The sequence below is a fragment of the Hemitrygon akajei genome, chromosome 10, assembly GCF_048418815.1.
Source record: "Hemitrygon akajei chromosome 10, sHemAka1.3, whole genome shotgun sequence".
NCBI classification, from domain to species: Eukaryota; Metazoa; Chordata; class Chondrichthyes; order Myliobatiformes; family Dasyatidae; genus Hemitrygon; species Hemitrygon akajei.
The window spans coordinates 16,221,190-16,239,478 of NC_133133.1; the positions used below are offsets into that span (position 1 = coordinate 16,221,190).

Here is an 18,289-nt window from a genome sequence, read left to right on the forward strand (position 1 = left end):
AAATCACACTTCTTCCTGATTCTGATGCTTGGTTTCAACAACAATTGAACTTCTTAACCACATCTGCATGCTTTCGCTGCACTGAGTTGCTACCACATGACTGGCTGATTAGATAGTTGTATTAACGAATAGATGTACAGGTGTACCTAATAAAGTGGCCACTGAGTGTATTTATTGAGAAATAAAATTAAAATGCGTTCTGGAACTGATCTGATGAGTAGGCAAATCTGAGGACAGGAAATCAGAGGGTAATGAGGATTATTTGTGAAGGTTCAGATGACAATCATAAAGACTTCATTAAGTTTGGTTACTATGTTATAGGAAAGGCGTAATTAAGATGGAAGGTGTCGTTGTCGTGGCTATCCCTCAAGGTCGAGGATGATGGTCTTCATTCCATTTCCACAGACCGAAGACGCCTGTGCGTGTATTTGTTTAACGTTTACTTGATGTTGCACTCCAAGAAGCACACAATACTTCACATATCAACCAATTGATTCTAATGGGATGGAAACCACGACGATTGGAGCTGATGGATTTGTTGTAGCCTTCATCCGCCTTCACAGCCGTTGAGTTTGAAGTAACTTCGTCCGCCTGTTCCACCGTTGAGTTATTGGTTGGATTGTTATTTGTCAGGGACCTCACCCTTGACCTTACCGCCATGGGTGACCCTACCAGGAGCATAGCTTCAGACGGCATCACTCTCAGGACCACACAAGCTTCTCCACCATGACAAGGTAACAATCCACGGAGAAGATGGAAAGAATGCAAAGAAGATTTATGAGGATGTTACCTAGTTACCTAGGCTGAATTATGGGGTGAGGTTGGGTAGTCTAGAACTTTATTCCTTGGAGCATAGGAAACTAAGGAGTGACCTTACAGTGGTGTATAAAATTGAAGGCATAGACAATAAATGCACTTCATCCAGGAAAAAGGGGAAACAAAAACTAGAGGGTATGTGTTTAAAATCAAATCAAGTTTAGTTATCATTCAACCATACATGGATGCAGCTGAACGAGACAGCATTCCTCCGGGGCCAAGTTGCAAAACTTACACGTGCATTCAAAATAGCAAGAAAGAAAAATAAAACAGTCATGCAGGAAAACACATTTTTAGTCCAAGACCCTGAGCGACAAGTCCAGTAAATTGATGGTACAGTTCCCAGCAATCCAGCCTGTCATTCTGCTGATTGAACACTGGAGGGCAGCACCAACGGGAGCGGTCAGCCCCAAACTGAGCACGGATGCCATGTTACACTGCCTCCGGCGTCTCCTCACCTGGACTGCAGCAGCAGGCATGCCCACGGCTTGAGGCTTAGTTCTCACTACAGCTGAGGCTACGCAGCTCCCAAGCCTCCTGTCTCATCACCAAACAAGGGAAACAAGCCTGTGGCACTCAGTGTCCAACAGGGTCTCGTGATCACAAGAGAAACGTCCAAGACAGTCACTCGTGGTTTCACTGCACGCCACCTTCACGCACCAATTCTGACGCCTTTGTGTAGCAGGCAGCGGCACGGTCTGCCACCCAGGTTTGCTCCTCCGAACTCTTCTGGCTCCTCTGACCAGCTGGCCTCCTGCTCTCTGAACTGCCAGCTGGGTCCTAGAATACTCCACTGACTATTCCAAACAACGAACAGCTCACTGATGCAGTCGACCTGCTGTGCCCGTAGTTCTTGGAGTACAGTATGGTCTTATGATTATAAAAAACACATTTAACAAAGAAAAGAGCACCTTTGATTGGCCCGAAGGCCACTACATCTGAAATCTTCACCATCTTACCGGAAGATAAAGTTTTGGGAGGAAAGATTTAAAAGGGACCTGAGCAACAACTTCTTCACATAGAAAGTATTGTGTATATCAAACAACCATCCAGAGAAAGTAGATGAGGCAGAAACAGTCAAGGCATGTAAAAGATATTTGGGCAGGTATGAACGGTAAAGGTCATTGTGTTTGGCCTCTGTCGGTCATGGTCGACCATGGGTACTGCGCCTCTGGTAGTCACTGGTTTGTCGAGCAGCGTCGACTGTGGCTATTGAGGCTGATCCTGGAACGGTAGACTCTGCCACAGTTGCTGCATGTGTAGGGTGTCATGGAATTGTTGTCCACTGTCTGCTGTGCTCTCTGTTTAGCTCTCCGCTCCTCAAACTGACTCAGGATCACTCTTTCGCCTTGCTCTAGGTGTTGCTGAAGAGTACCTCGCCATTTGTTGCGGTCATCTGCTGTATCCTCCCAGCACTCTGTGTTGATTTTTAAGGCTTTCATGTCGTGCTTGCAGAGGTCCTTGATGCGAAGCTGGGGTCTACCAACGCTCTGCTTAATGATACAGACTAAATATAGACAAATAGGACTAGCTTAGGTGGGCATCTTGGCCAGCATGGATGAGGTGAGGCATTGGGCATCTATATGTGCTGTAATACTCTGTGACTGCTCTATTAGGTAGAGGAGTGGAAACCCGTGTTGTAGTCCATCCACTTCAGGTTTGACGTGATGTGCATTTAGAGATGGTCTTCTGCAGACCACTGTTATAATGTGTGATTATTGGAGTTACTGTAATCTTCCTAACAGCTTAAACCAGTCTGGCCATTCTCCTCTGACCTCCCTCATTAACAAGGCATATTCTTCCACAAAATTGCTACACAATGGATGTTTTTTTATGACTTTCACACCATTCTCTGTAAACTCCAGAGACTGTTGTGTGTGAAAATCCCAGGAGATCAGCATTTCCTGAGACCAGCCTGTCTGGCAACAACAATCATTTCAATCTGAAAGTCACTTATTTTACACTTCTTCCCCATTCTGATGTTTGGTCTGAATAACAACTAAACCTGTTGAACGTGTCTGCATGATTTTATGCATTGAGTTGCTTCCAGATGATTGGCTGATTAGAAATTTGCAATAACGAGCAGATGTCCCTAATACAGTGGCCACTGAGTGTTTGAGAATTTCCAGTTTAAAGGCCGTTCTGAAGAAGGTTTCCAGCAACTGCAATTAGATTTTTAAGTCTGCAATGAAAACATCAAATGCTGAAGAAACTCAGCAGGTTAGTGAGTGTCTGTTTCTTTCTCCATAGATGCTGTCTGACCTGCTAAGTGTTTCCAGCATCTTCTGTATTCTTTTTTTCTGCAGGACATGTTCACAATAGGGGGTGTCAGCAGATTTGTTTTGCCAAAGGATTTAATTGCTGGCATTGAAACATTGAGTGTGTGCCTTCAGGCTTCTGTACCTCCTTCCTGGTGGTAGCAATGAGAAGAGGGCATGTCCTGGGTGGTGGGGGCCCTTAATGATGATGCCATCTTTGTGAGGCACCACTCCTTGAAGATGTCCTGGATATTACAGAGGCTAGAGCCCATGATGGGGATGACTAATTTTACAACTCTCTGCAGCTTGCTTCCATCCTGTGCAATAGCAACCCCCCCCCCACACACACACACACACACACCAGACAGTGATGCAACCAGTCAGAACGCTCTCCACAGTACATCCGTAGAAATTTGTGAGGGCTTTTGAAGACACACCAAATCTCCTCAAACCTAATGAAATAGTTCTAGTGAAGCTGTCTTGTGTCCTTTATAGCTGCATCGATATGTTTGGTCCAGGTTAGGTCCTCAGAGTGGACCTAAGGTGTCCTAATGTCCTCAGGTGGACATTCCGAGTTTGAGGTGTCGCCAAAGGCTCTTACAAATGTACAATGGAGAACTTTCTGACTGGTTGCATCACAGCCTGGTGTGGGGCCTCCAAGGCACAGGACTTCATGGGGCTGCAGAGGGGTGTAGAGTCAGCCAGCTCCATCATTATGGACACAACCCTCCCCTCCATCGAGGGCATCTTCAAGAAAGTCAAAGTATTATCAAAGTACATGAATTTTACCGTTTACTACCTTGAGATGCGTTTTACTGCAAGTATTTACAGGAAAATAAAGACATTTATTAGAATTTGAAGGTAAGTATAAGGGGATTGTCAGATGTAGGATTTTTACACAGAGAGTGGTGAATCTGTGCAACATGGTAGAGGCAGATACATTAGGAGCATTTTGGAATCTCTCAGATCGACATAGGGATTGTAGAAAAATTGGAGGGCTACATAGAAGGAAAGGGTTACATTGATCTTAGAGTCTGTTAAAAAGTCGGCACAATGTCTTGGCTCGGCCCAATACAGTGCTGTGATGTACTAAATTTTGATTTATGAAAAACTCTTCATAAACAAAGACTGACTCAGGAAGGCAGCATCCATCACCAAGGACCCTCATCCCAGTCATGCCCTCTTCTCATTACTACCATAGGAGGTACCTGAAGATCCCACATTCAATGATTCAGGAACAGCTTCTTCCTTGAACAATCCGTGAACTCGGGAATGTTTCGTCATTATTCTTTTAGCACTTATTTAGTTGTTTGTATAATTTATAGATTTTTAAAAGTCTTTGCACTGTACTGGTGCATAAAACAGTCAATCTCCATCCCCCCCCCCATTCCCCACTCTGACATTTTACTTCTTCTCCTCTGCCTCTCACTGCCCCCAGGGTCTCCTCCTTCCCCTTCTCCTAGCCCACGCTCCTCTCCTATTTGATTCCTTTCTCTCTAGCTCGCTCTAGCCTTTCTCACCCAGTAGGCTTCACCTGCCACTTTCCAGCTAGCCTCTCTCTCTCCTCCCCCCCCCCACCACCCTTTTTATTCAGGCGTTTCCCGCCCCTCTTCCCCCGAAGAACGACCTCCGCTCGAAACGTCGCCTGCTTATTCATTTCCACTGATGCTGCCTGACCTGCTGAGTTCCTCCAGCATTTTGTGTGTGTGTGTGGCTTTGAATTTCTAGCATCGGTAGACGTTCTCGTGTTTACGATCTGCTGTCATGTGTGGGTGATGATAAATCTGATTCTGATTAGAAAACTCGCAGCGAACATATCCGGATGCATACACATATATCTTTATAAAACGGACTATTGCTGTAGAATTTTGTCTGCATCGTCACTTCTTTGAATGAAATAGATGGAAAGAGGAAGGGGAGAGAGGGCGAGGGAGGAAAAGGACAAGGTGCATTGCCGTTTTAATTAGAGAGAAGGTGGAGTCTTTCGCTTTGTAGGCGTTGACCAGACAGTAGAGAGGGTTCTTACCTGCACAGGTTAGAACATTTGAGCAAGGCTTAAGTGGTTCCCACAGCAGGGGAGGAGGAGAAAAGGAAGAAGGAGGGAGGAATTTGGCTCAGGTTTCAGAGTTGAACGCAAGCCTGCCGTTTCTCGCTGCTAAATCCCTGGGAGAGATGCAGGGCTTCACTTGCCTGTCGCCCCCTTGGAGGGCGACCCTGATGGCCGCCCAGTTGCTCTGGCTACATTGCTCGCTCGCCAGTTCCTTCTGGACCGCCTACATCGACATCAGCTTCATCGAACCGGGCAGCAACCAGACGGTGCGGGAGAAGACTGAGAGCGGCGTCTACGGCCAGGACTCGCCGCTGACGAGGGTTGAGGGGCTGGTGGGGATCGCGAACTCCGACCAGAACTTCGGCTGCGATCCGGACATCGATTACTTCAGACCCGACCCCGAACAGCCCTGGGTGGCTTTGATCCAGAGGGGGAAAGGGTGCACTTTTTCTGAAAAAATCTTAAACGCCGCCAAGTGGGGAGCGAGTGCTGCGGTGATCTACAATTTTCCAACCCAGGTCAACGAGGTGGTCCAAATGTCCCATCCCGGTAAGAACTAGAGCCGAATTCCCGGCAGAAGTTTGCTCTGTGCCCGTTCCGCTGACGGGGACAGCCGTCTAACTGAAACCTCTTTATACTTCTCTCCTGGATAGTAAACCTTCTGATCAAATGCGTTTTCGAATTTCACAGTAATTTGCAAAGCCCGTGTTGGAATGTATTTAGAGGGCGGTTTACTTTGGTAGGTGACTTTATTTTGCAAAGTTTGCAGTGTTGTAAATCAGATTTGTACGCTTCTACGTGTGTATTTTTCAGTGTTACAAACGCCTCTTTTATCCGGGAACCGCTTTCAAACTCTGACTTTCATCGCCGTACCAAAGGCACCTTGCGACGAGCCGCTGGGATTCTCATTCTAATGCAAACAACGATCGGGGCTGCTTTTGTTTGTTTAAGGTTATGCAACGTGCGCGAACGTTGTGCCGGCTGTTAAAAGTGTGCCCTAGAGAAATGCCAGAATTTAGCGGGATAGTTACAGGAATGTCTCCGGATCGCTCGGATTCCCATCTGTCTGCGGGATGGGCGGCTTTTATCCGGTCGCTTCAGTATCCCTGCGCCGTGAGCGGCCTCAGCTGGAGACTCTGCGATTCCTTGCGGAAGCTCGAGGCCTCTTTGTTCCGCCCGAGAGGCTCTTCCCACGGAGGCAGGTGGCTGACTGCTGATGTTTGGTTTCCCCCGTGACTTGCGTTGCGTTGACAACGTTCTCCTGGCAGAGTACGCGTCAAGGCGGCCCACAAGCCCAAGGCCGAACAGGTTGCGAAGTATGCGAAACCTGTTCTGCTTGCATCCCTCCAGTCCCTGCGCTATTCATGTGTCTTAACACGTTATTAAACGCCACCTGCTTCGGCCGCTCCCAGCCCAGGCGCCAACCGCTCTCCGTGTGTGAAACTTGTCCGGTATAGCTAAACTTTCCCTAAGCTGTGCGCTCCGGTATTTCACACTGCCTCTGACTAACTACTATTATTTGTTCTTCCCCTGAGTTCAATGTTCAAAATGAATTTATTTTCAAAATATGCATTCAGTACACAGCTTTGAGATTCATCTTCTTGCAGACAGCCACGAAACAAAGAAACAGTAGAATCTATGAAAAACCCCTGCACAGGAAAGATCCACAGATGTGAGAAACTTGGAACTAAGAGCATAGGACACTACAGCACAGTTCAGACCCTTCAGCTGACCTATTAACCTACTCCAAGATCCATCTAACTCTTCCCTCCCACATAGCCCTCAAAGCTTCAATCTTCCATGTGCCTATCTAAGAATTCTTTAGATGTCCCTAATGAATCTGCCTCTGCCACCTCCTCTGGCATGCACCCACCACTGTGTAAAAGAAAAAGTTACCTCTAACATCCCCCCCCCCCCCCGTACTTTCCTCCAATCATCTTAAAATTGTGCCCCGTCGTATTAGCCATTTCCGCCCTGAAAAAAAATCACACTTTCCACCAGTTTAATGCACAGAAATTAAAATTAATATTTGATCTCCTCTCAGCTCCTGACATTGTTAACTTACAGAAATGGGCATTTTGGCCCATTTGATCCATACTTGGCTTGCAGGACATCAATTCAAGTCATCCTATTTCTGGCCCTCTCCCTGCATCTCTTTACCTCCTATGTTTGTCCAGCTTCCCTTCTAATGAATATTGCAAGTGAATCGGCCTCAGGGCTTGAGGACCTGAGTCATCGTGGATTTAGGAAACTCTTTTAGATGGATACATGGATAATTAAAAATATAGAATGCAATGTAGAATGCCCTTAAAGTAGTTTGAAATTCGGCTCAACATCACGGGTCGAAGGGCCTGTAATAGGCAATGTTCTGTGTCTCTGTTTCAGAGTGAAATAGCCCTATGATATTTCTGATGGGGGTGGGGGAGGTTGGTGAAAGGGCAAAGGGACTGGATATTGGAGAGAAACGTTGAGAGAAGATAGAAGGATCTAAGTTCAGTAGGACAAGAGAGGGCAGACACCGTGGGCCAATCAAGGAAGTGTTGTGAAACTTGATCAGGAACTAGAAATGGGCGTTGTGAGGTTGGAGAATTAACAAGTTGGAGGCTGTGGAAGTGATGAAATCCAAGATGTTTCGGAAACAGTGGCCTGATGTTCATCAGTAGTGACATGGTTCAGGCATAGGTACGTAGAGGTATTGTGGGCTATTTTTTGCTGGAGTTTAGAAGAATGAGGGGGAATCTCATTGAAATCTACCAGATATTGAAAGGCCTAGATGGAATGGATGTGGAAAGGCCAGAGGGCACAGCCTCAGAATTAAAAAATGTCCCTTTAGCCATAGACAGCTATGGAGGCCAAGTCACTGGGTATATTTAAAGTGGAAGTCAGTAGTTTCTTGATAGGGTATCAAAGGTTAGAAGATAAGGAAAAGGAGGAAAATAAATTAGATGAAGCAAACTTGATCATCTAAATGGCCTGATTCTGCTCCTATGAAGTATGGAAATCTGCTGACGGGCTTCTGTAATTTATTCAAGGGCTTCCTGTACTCGTGGCATTATAATCTGGAAACATCAATATCTTTAGAATTTGATGGAGAGTGAGTGAGAATTTAAGAAATGACATTATATAAACTATCTTCCCATACAGAATAGATTGAACACATGGAAAAAATGGTACCTTTTCATTTGAAGGAGGGTTTAGAACTACAAATTGTTGTGTGTCAAATTGTCATTAAAATACAATTTACAATACAATTTAAAATACAAATTACAATACCCTTTTTAAGAAAGAAGGGTAATTTATGAAGGAATTTAAGACTATACAGTATGTGATTACAGAATTCTGCTCTTTGAATTTTCTCAGAAGTCACCCAACTTTTTCAAAATTTTCTCCATAGTTGAAAGTCCAAGGATACACATTGTATCGAAAGGACAGGCAGGTAGGCAAAGGGGGTGGCGTGGCTCTGTTGGTACAAAAATCAAATTAAATCATTAGAAAGGGGTGACATAGGGTGAAAGGTGTTGAATCGTTGAGGGTAGAGCTAAGGAACTGTGAGGATAAAAATACCCTAAAGGGAATTGTATACAGACTTCCAAACAGTAGTAAGGATGTGATCGATAAATTACAGCTGGAGATAGAAAATCCGTGTCAAAAGGGCAAGGTTAGAAGGGCATGGAGGGTTTCATGGAGGGCCAGATGGCCTATTCCTGCTCCTATGTCTAATGGTCTTATTGTTTTATAACCACAAGTTAGAACAGTGATGTGCAGAAGAGCATCTCTGAATGTTCTACATGGCGAAGCTTGAAGTGGGTGGGCTATAGCAGCATAAGACCACGTTCCACTCCTGTACCTAACAAAGTGACCACTGAGTGTAGATGATTTTGATTAAAGTAATAGTATAGTTTAAGATAAGGAATTATAAGAACATAAGAAATAGGAGCAGAAGTAGGCCATCTGGCCTGTCGAGCCTGCTCCGCCATTCAGTACGATCGTGGCTGATCTGGCCATGGACTCATCTCCACCTACCTGCCTTTTCCCCATAACCCTTAATTCCCCTACTATGCAAAAATCTATTCAACCTTGTCTTAAATGTATTTACTGAGGTAGTCTCCACTGCTTCATTGGGCACAGAATTCCACAGATTCACTACCGCTGGGAAAAGCAGTTCCTCCTCATCTCCCCCCTATATCTCGTCCCCTGAATCTTGAGGCTATGTATCCTAGAGCAAGTCTCACCTATCAATGGAAACAATTTTCCTGCCTCTATCTTATCTACGCCTTTCATAATTTTATATTTTTTTATAAGATCTCCTCGCAATCTCCTAAATTCCAGCCAGAACAGTCCCAAGCAACTCAGTCACTTCTCATAATCTAACCCCCTCATCCCTGCAGTCAATCTGATGAACCTCCTCCAAAGCCAGTGTATCCTTCTTCAAGTGAGGAGACCAGAACTGCACACAGTACTCCAGATACTGCCTTAAGAGAACCCTGTACAGTTGCCGCATAACCTCCCTGCTCTTAAATTCAATCCCTCTAGCAACGAAGGCCAACATTCCATTTCTCTTCTTGATAGCCTGCTGCACTTGCAAACCAACCTTTTATGATTCATACACAGACTATGGTTATCCATTTAGGACTGCAAGGAAGACTATCTTTACTGGGAAGTCTGAGAATTTTAGGAATTCATCACCCAGCAGTTGTGGATACTTAGTCACCGGGAGTGATCAAGGTTGACAGATACTTGAACAGCAGAAGAATTGGCAGAAATTGGAATTGGTGGAGGCGGGGGAAGGTGATACTGAAGTTGAGGAACAGTTATGACCTTTGGTGGACCAGGCCAGACAGAAATACTTTGTTCATTCTCTTTCTTGTGTTGTGAAGCTAGGACGACTTAAACTGTAGAAAGAGGAACAACATTGTTTTCTTTCCATGGAACCTACCTGACCTTTCCCAGCATTTTATTTTGAATTTTCAGTACTTATTTTTTATTTCAGGGAGAGGGTTGTGGGGGGGATGGGCATGGCAGTATAGGGGTTACAGTGCCAGTGACCCAGGTTCAGTTCCCACCGCTGTCTATAAGGAATTTCCCTCCCCTCCCCTTTCTACTTTCCGCAGGGATCGCTCCCTACGCGACTCCCTTGTCCATTCGTCCCCCTCCATCACTTCCCACCGATCTCCCTCCTGGCACTTATCCTTGTAAACGGAACAAGTGCTACACCTGCCCTTACACTTCCTCCCTCACCACCATTTAGGGCCCCAGGCAGTCCTTCCAGGTGAGGCGACACTTCACCTGTGAGTCGGCTGGTGTGGTATACTGCGTCCGGTGCTCCTGGTGTGGCCTTTTATATATTGGTGAGACCCGACGCAGACTGGGAGACCGTTTCGCTGAACACCTACGCTTGGTCCGCCAGAGAAAGCAGGATCTCCCAGTGGCCACACATTTTAATTCCGCATCCCATTCCCATTCTGATATATCTATCCATGGCCTCCTCTACTGTCAAGCCACACTCAGGTTGGAGGAACAACACCTTATATACCAGCTGGGTAGCCTCCAACCTAATGGCATGAACATTGACTTCTCTAACTTCCGTTAATGCCCCTCCTCCCCTTCTTACCCCATCCCTGATATATTTAGTTTTTTTCCCCCTCTTTTCTCTCGCTCTGCCTATCACTCTGCCTGTTCTCCATCTCCCTCTGATGCTCCCCTCCCCTTTGATCCTTTCCCTTCTCCAGCTCTGTATCCCTTTTGCCAGTCACCTTTCTGGCTCTCAGCTTCACCCCTCCCCTCTGGTCTTCTCCTATCATTTCGCATTTCCCCCTCCCCCTCCTACTTTCAAATCTCTCACTATCTTTCCTTTCAGTTAGTCCTGACGAAGAGTCTTGGCCCGAAACGTCGACAGTGCTTCTTCCTATAAATGCTGCCTGGCCTGCTGCATACCACCAGCATTTTGTGTGTGTTTCTATAAGGAATTTGTATGTTTTCCCTGTGACCGCATGGGTTTCCTACAGGTGAAATGTTTTCTCCCACATTTCAAAGAGATACAGATTAGTAGATTAATAGGTCATGTGGGTGCAAATGGATAATGCAAACCCGTTGGACCAGAAGAGCCAGTTACCATGTCTGTATCAGTAAGAATACTTACTAAATTCCATTACTTTAATTGACGCAGAAGCTATTATGTTATGAATGCCTTTCACAGAGTTTGCATGCTTTGAAGAACCTTTCAGCCAATAAGACTTTTAAATAATGTTTTGTACTATCAGCATCTCAGTACCCAACACAGACATCTTTTGGCCCCATAAGCAATGCTGTGATGTTTTTGTAATAGTAGACAAGATATTTGGGTGGAGGTGTGGATGAGAGTTGTAAGTCAGAGAACAGTTGAATAATGCAGTTCATTCTTTTATTCAGAGTGAGAAAAGAGTCTAAATGAGAGAGGCAAAATATATTGGTAACAGCGACTTTAATGTACTACATTTGTTGGTTAATGGGTCACAGAATCAAAACTTTAGAACTTACTGCTATTAGTTAAAAGTAAGACTGCAGTTAATAAAAGGTGAGTAGAATTTCAGAATCAAGTTTCATATCACTGGCATATGACATGAAATTTGTTGTTTTGCAGCAGCAGTAAAGTGCAGCACATAAGAATCTATAAATTACAATAAGCAATATATGTATATACAACAATAATTAGTGCAAACAAAGAGTTAAAAAATAGCGAGATAGTGCTCATGGTTTATTGTCCTTTCAGAACCTAAAGACTGAGGGGAAGAAGCTTTTCCTAAAACGTAGAGTGTGCGTCTTCAGGCTCCTGTTCCTCGTCCCTGAGAAGAGGACGATGGGGGTCCTTAATAATGGATGCCACTTTTTCTGAGGCATCTCCTTTTGTAAATGACCTCGATGCTGGGGCGGCTGGTGCCCATGATGGAGTTGGCTGAGTTTTCACCCTTTGAAGCGTTTTCCGATTTTTGTGCAGTGGCCTCTCCGCACCAGATGTTGATGCAGTCTGGTAGAGTTCTCTCCACTGTCCATTTGTAGAAATGTGCTCGTCTTTATTGACATATCAAGTCTCCTCAAGCTCATAAAGAAATATAGCTGCTGTTTTACCTTCTTCGTAATTGCGTCAATGTGTTGGGCCAAACACTTTCAAAGATGTTTTCACCCAGGAACTTGAAACTGCTCACACTTTTTACTGCTGATCTCTCGATGAGGACTGGTGTGAGTTCCCTCGACTTCTTCCTGAAATCCACAATCAGTTCCTTGGTCTTTCTCTCGCTGAGTGCAAAGTTGTTGTTGTGACACCACTCAACCAGCTGATCAATCTCACTTTTGTGTGCCTTCGTGTCAAAACAACTTTTCACAGAGTGAATCTGTTTAATTACATTGGGTGATCCCAAAATATGCCAAGGGCAAAAAAAAAAGGTAATTTGGAGACGTAGGCAGTTACAATGTGGGAACCATTCTGGATCCTGGTTTGGGCTGCCTGTTTTCAATTACAGTAATATACTTCTGTCCTGTGTCTCTGAACCAGAGAATCCACTGGGAATGTTGGAGGCCGGTTTTCTGCGAGTCCGCTGGAGGCCGGAAACCTGTACTGGAATGGGAGGACTGCCTGTGTGTATGAATGGGTGGGTGGATGGGAGGGAGGGAGGAAAAGGGCTTGTTGTGCTGTTGTTTTGTTACTTGGTGTGTTCTGTGTTGTTCTTCTGAACATTGCGGGTATACTACGTTGGTGGTGGAATGTGTGGCAACACTTTGGGCCGCCCCTGTGCCCTCAAATATTAGTTGTTAACTCACTTCTCTGTATGTTTTGACGTCTTGTTTGTTCCTTTCCGTTCCTTGTGGCACATTCGACAGGAACCTTGCTGTTTCTTTTAGCATTTATATTGTATCTGTTTTTTTACGAGGCCGAGTTGCTAGGTCGATTTTCAGGTACCAGTGGCGTATCTAAGGTATGGCACATGCCCTGGGCGCCACTTCAAGGGTTGGGGGTGCCACTGAGCTGTTCTATTAAAGTCAGACAAGCCATCCTCGGATCGTGAAAAAATAATTTTCTTCAGATGTATGATCTGTCTTTGACTATCATGGGTGAGAAGCACTCGGATGGCCTTATTTCAGAGCATTGTGTAAGAAGACCATGAAACGTTTCTTCAGGAAAGAAAGTGGAGATGAAGGACAGAAGAGACGAAAGTTGGAGGCGGAGGAAACCAAGAAGTCGAGCAAGTTCTTCATGCCCTTCTTTGAAAAGCCCAGAACAAGTAGTTCGACACGTTCCATGGAGTTGCCTGCACCTGCTACAAGTTTGTTAGAATCCGAAGGTGGATCAAGTACAAATGTGTCACAAGCCAAGGAGGAAGTCAAGTCAGATAAATCCGAGTGTGACGAGATTAAGAGTGAGGCTGCCACAGAGGATGTGGACATAACAGGAGGGGAAGACGGTGGTGGTGTTGAGTTTATTGACGAGATTGAACCTGAGGACACTGAACCTAGTGAACTGGATGGTGTCAAAGAGCCTTGAACTGTCATACCAGAAGTGATAGAACAGCGTGGCATTGGACTTCTGAAGTCCGACAAGGATACTGGAAAAGCAATTCTGCCTGACGTGTTGAGAACAGAAATAATAAAGCTGGGTTTGAAGTATTTCCAGAACAGTGAGGGGCCTTTCCTACCAACAAATAACCGCTCAATGAACAAAACTTGGTTCAAGAGGAAATTGGGAAATGGTCGTGGTGAGGAAGTGACTCGCTCATGGCTGGTCTATTCCCCGTCTAAAACATCTGCATTTTGTATCTGTTGTCTTCTCTATTCCCAGACAGACCATCAATCCTCATTGGAGCAGGAAAGTGGATTCAACCAGTGGAAAGCACCTGAAAGGATTAGTGTTCATGAAAGTGCCAAGAATCATGGGGAATGCTTCACACAGTGGAAAGAAATGGAAAGAAATTTAGCTGGAAACAGAGGAGTTATTGACGTGGTATTTCAGTCACAGATTGAGAAGGAAAAGCAGAAGTGGCGTGATATCTTGACGAGAATCCTTCACTGCACAAAGTTCCTTGCGATTCAGAATCTGGCTTTGCGAGGACACAAGGAGTCACTTCAGCTAGACGATGACTCCAATGTGGGAAATTTCCTTGGCTTACTGAAGCTACTGGCCATCCTTGACCCTGTCATAAAAGAACACCTCACTCATTTGGAAAGTCATCCTGGATCCACGTCTTGTCTTTCACTGCGTGTCCAGAATGAATTCATTCACATGATGGCATCCACTGTTCACCAGAGTTTACTGAGAAGCATTCGTAAAGCCAAGTACTATGGTCTCATGTTCAACTCCACTCCTGATCAGGCACACGGTGAGCAGATGTCAGAAGTAGCGAGGTATGTGGAAGTTGATTTTGAGAGGAAAACAGTCCGTGTTAGAGAGTCCTTCCTTGGTTTTATCCAGATAAGCCAGAAGGATGCTGAGAGCTTGGTTGAAGACATCTTGAAACAGCTAAAAAAGGATGAAATGGAGCTACAAGATTGTCGGTCACAGTGCTATGACAACGCTGCTGTGATGGCTGGACACAGAAGTGGTGTTCATCAAAGAATAAATGAGAAAAACAACCTGGCAGTGTTTGTGAATTGCGACAATCACTCACTCAGCTTGGTGGGTGTACATGCAGCCAAGCAGGATACAATGATGGTCATGTTTTTTGGAACCATCAAAGGTCTCTACGTGTTTTTCTCTTGTTCAGCGCAGCGCTGGGAAATACTCAAAAACGCTGTGCCTGTGGTTGTTAAGTCGGAGTCCGAAACCAGGTGGAGTGCAAGGATAGAAGCAGTGAACCCTGTCAACAAGTACCTTGAGGGGATACTTAAAGTTATCCAGGACATGATAGACAATGAAAACGAGATCAGTGAAACAAGAAGTGATGCAAGGCAGCAGTACAACCACATGTTGAGTTACGATTTTCTGATTTTTTGCTAGGATTTTGGAAAAAAGTACTCATTAGCATTAACCGTATTCAAAAGAGGCTGCAGGATCCTAGCATGAACTTCCACGATGCTGCCCTGGATTCGAAAGCCCTCCAAGATCATTTTTATGATGAAAGAGAAGTGTTGGTCAGTGAGTCACTCGAAGAAGGAGTCAGTCTCTGTCAAGAATGGAATATTGAAGTTGATAGACGTCAGAGATGAAAGAAGCGAATGGCTGATGAGAACTCGAGAGACACTGGGTTAACAGCTAAGGAGGAAATGGAAAGAGTCATGAAGGGAACACCCAATCGTCTTCACAGAGAAATGGACGAAAGGTTTGCTTGTTTACATGACACTAACGCCAAGTTTGGGTTCCTTCTTGATGTCGAGGGACTGTGTTACAGCACCTACAGTAACGACCTAAAGAAGAAGTGCAAAAATTTGGGCAAATTGTACAGCTCTGATGTTGATGGACAGCAGCTATATGAAGAAATTTTGGATTGCAGAATGTTGCTGTCAAGGCAGGTCAACATGAAAGTATTAAGGTCTGAAGAGCTTTTTGAATTTATTGTTCAGTATGGAGATGAGAGTGTCTTCCCCAATCTTCACATTGCTATTCAGATAATACTAACCATTGCAGTTTCCATTGCTAGCTGTGAGAGATCATTCAGCAAGTTAAAACTAATACTTTCATATTTGAGAGCCTCCATGGGTCAAGGCAGACTCTGTGATCTTGCTCTGCTGAGTGCAGAAAGAGAAGAAACTGAAAAAGCTGACTTTGATCACATTATTGACCAATTTGCATCAGTGAAAGCAAGGAAGGTGCAGTTATAATTTTCATGAAGTGCTATAATTTGTTAATTAAAAGATCAATGAGCTTGACTTGTATTTTTGAACTGATATTATGGTAAAGTTATCTAAAAGATGGGTGTCAGATGTTTGGACAGGGGCGCAATTTCAGTGCTTGCCATAGGCGCTATTTTCCGTAGATACGCCCCTGTCAGTCACGGATGAAAAGCGTGCAAGGAGCCCACCGGATTCGAACCTGGAACCACTCGCCTCAAAGTCCGGTGCAGATGCCAAGACACCATTGGCTGGCTCTGTTTTGATGTTAGTGATAAATAAACAAATCACGATCGGTATCTGTCACGTTTCATTTGCTCTCCTTATTCAGTAATTTGCCGAATTAACAATGGCTCTGGAACGTTTGTGTGTCTTCTGGGTGTTCTAATTCTGAGTCAGAGTCTATGTGGATTTTCTGTTTTTTGTCCCAGGCCATTTCCAGAAGGCTCTTTAATTGGTTCCCCACAGTGGTGAATCCTTTGACTGGGAAACTCATTTTAACCTTCTGGGAAAGTGATTCACGACCTTTGCTTGTACATCATTACTCTGCAGCTCAGCTGATGGTTCCTTGAGATTTTACCTGCTGGTAATATCTAAATCTTCCAGCCTGCCTTTTTACATCATTACGTTCGATTTAGTATGTTTGCAGAAATGCGTGGTCTTACAAAATGTGTCATATTATTTGGCAAGTATGACTGCCAATGAGTTTATCAGTGCAGCTTGAACCTAGTTTCGAAAGTCCAGGAAAGGATTTTAATCCCAACCTTTCACAGAGCTCACGACACACGTAGGGTTTACCCACACTGCACTTTCTCTGTCGCTGTTACACTTTATTCTTCATGGTTATTATTTATTTTTACTTGAGATAAATAAAGGCCCTTCTGCCCCAACAATACGTGCCGCCCAGCAACCCACCTTTTTAACACTAGCCTAATTGCAGGACAATTTACAATGACCAATTAGCCTACTAACTGGGAAGTCTTTGGAATGTGGGAGGGAATCTGAGCACCCCAAGGAAATTACACGGTCATGGAGAGAACATACAAATTTGTTATGGCCGGTGTCAGAGTTGACTACCGACCTCTGGTGACCCGAGCTGTAATAGTGTTACGCTAACTGCTGCACTACTGTGGCAGCCCACATTGATCTACCTCAATGTAATGATTTGATTTGTATGAACAGTATGCAAGACAATGTTTTCCATTGTATGTCGGTACATGTGACAATAATAAGCCAATACCAATTCTTTGACTGAGTATCTCAGCTTTTCCTTGCTGACTATTCTCTGCCTGATGGTACTGTAACTAGCTGATGCTATTTCCACTGAGTGGTTAAAGAGCTTCCAATTCTCTAACTGGGCCGGTGATACAAAGGTTGGACTTTGGGATTCACCTCTTGTAAAATAGGGGTTAATGACTGCCCTTGGAAAGTCACGTATTTCCTGAAATGGTGCTTGATAAGCCTGCTGCTTATTCCAGAATTAAAGTGGATGATTCCCATCAGCGCTTTAAACAAGTACAGGAGCCAGACTAGTGGTCCTTCCCTGACTAGGCTAGTGGCATTACCAAATGCTATGCTGTGCTGTCTCCAATACAGAGGATCACAAGAGGCCGCAGAGGATTGAAAACTCAGCCAGCTCCAACGCAGGCACAAGACTCCCCACTATCAAGGACTTTTTCAAAAGACAGCGCCGCAGGAAGGTGGTATCCATCTTAAAGAACCTTCACCTTCTGGGACATGCCCACTTCTCATTAATACCACAAGGGAGGAGGTACAAGAGCCACAATGTTTTAGGAGAAGCTTCATCCCCTCTACCATCAGATTTCTGAACAGTCCATGAACTCTACCATCTTTGCTCTGCCAACCTACCTACTGTTGTAACTTACAGTAACTTTTTATGTCTTCCATTCTGTTGCTGCCACAAAGCAACAAATTTCACAACATATGTCAGTGATAATAAATCTGATTTTAACTCTGACTAGAATGTTGTTATCTTCTGACTCAGAACATTTTCCACTTACTTGATCGTAGTTAAAGGGAGTAGGCTTGTCCTTTGCTAACTTATATTTTATCATGGGTCACAATAGTCAGTGCACATTAGTCATTGGCTTCTCTTCTGCTTAAATAACTTCTGCTTAGGTCACCCGAAAGGTAATAAGGTGTGACTTACTAAATGTGAAGGAAGTTTAATTTTAAAGTTTAAAGATTAACTTTATTTGGCACATCTACAGTACATTGAAATACACAGTGAAATGAATTATTTTGTCTCAGCGGCCAACATAGTCCAAAGATTGTGCTGGGGGCAGCCCGCAAGTATCAGCATACTGCCAATGCCAACAAAGCATGCCCACAGCTTACCAACCATCACTCT

General features: G+C 44.5%; 1 protein-coding gene across 2 annotated transcripts in view; it reads left to right on the top strand.

The window, feature by feature from the left end:
- rnf128b (ring finger protein 128b) overlaps positions 1 to 18,289 on the top strand; it is a 152,540-nt gene that overhangs the window by 63,866 nt on the left and 70,385 nt on the right. Inside the window, exon 1 of one of the 2 annotated variants that reach the window (XM_073057811.1) lies at positions 5,091 to 5,673. The exons of the other annotated variant lie outside the window; for it this stretch is intronic. Within the exon in view, the coding sequence (XP_072913912.1) occupies positions 5,247 to 5,673 (427 nt within the window). The 5' untranslated portion in view covers positions 5,091 to 5,246. Of the gene's footprint in view, positions 1 to 5,090; positions 5,674 to 18,289 lie in introns of those variants that run through there. 2 annotated transcript variants of the gene reach the window in all.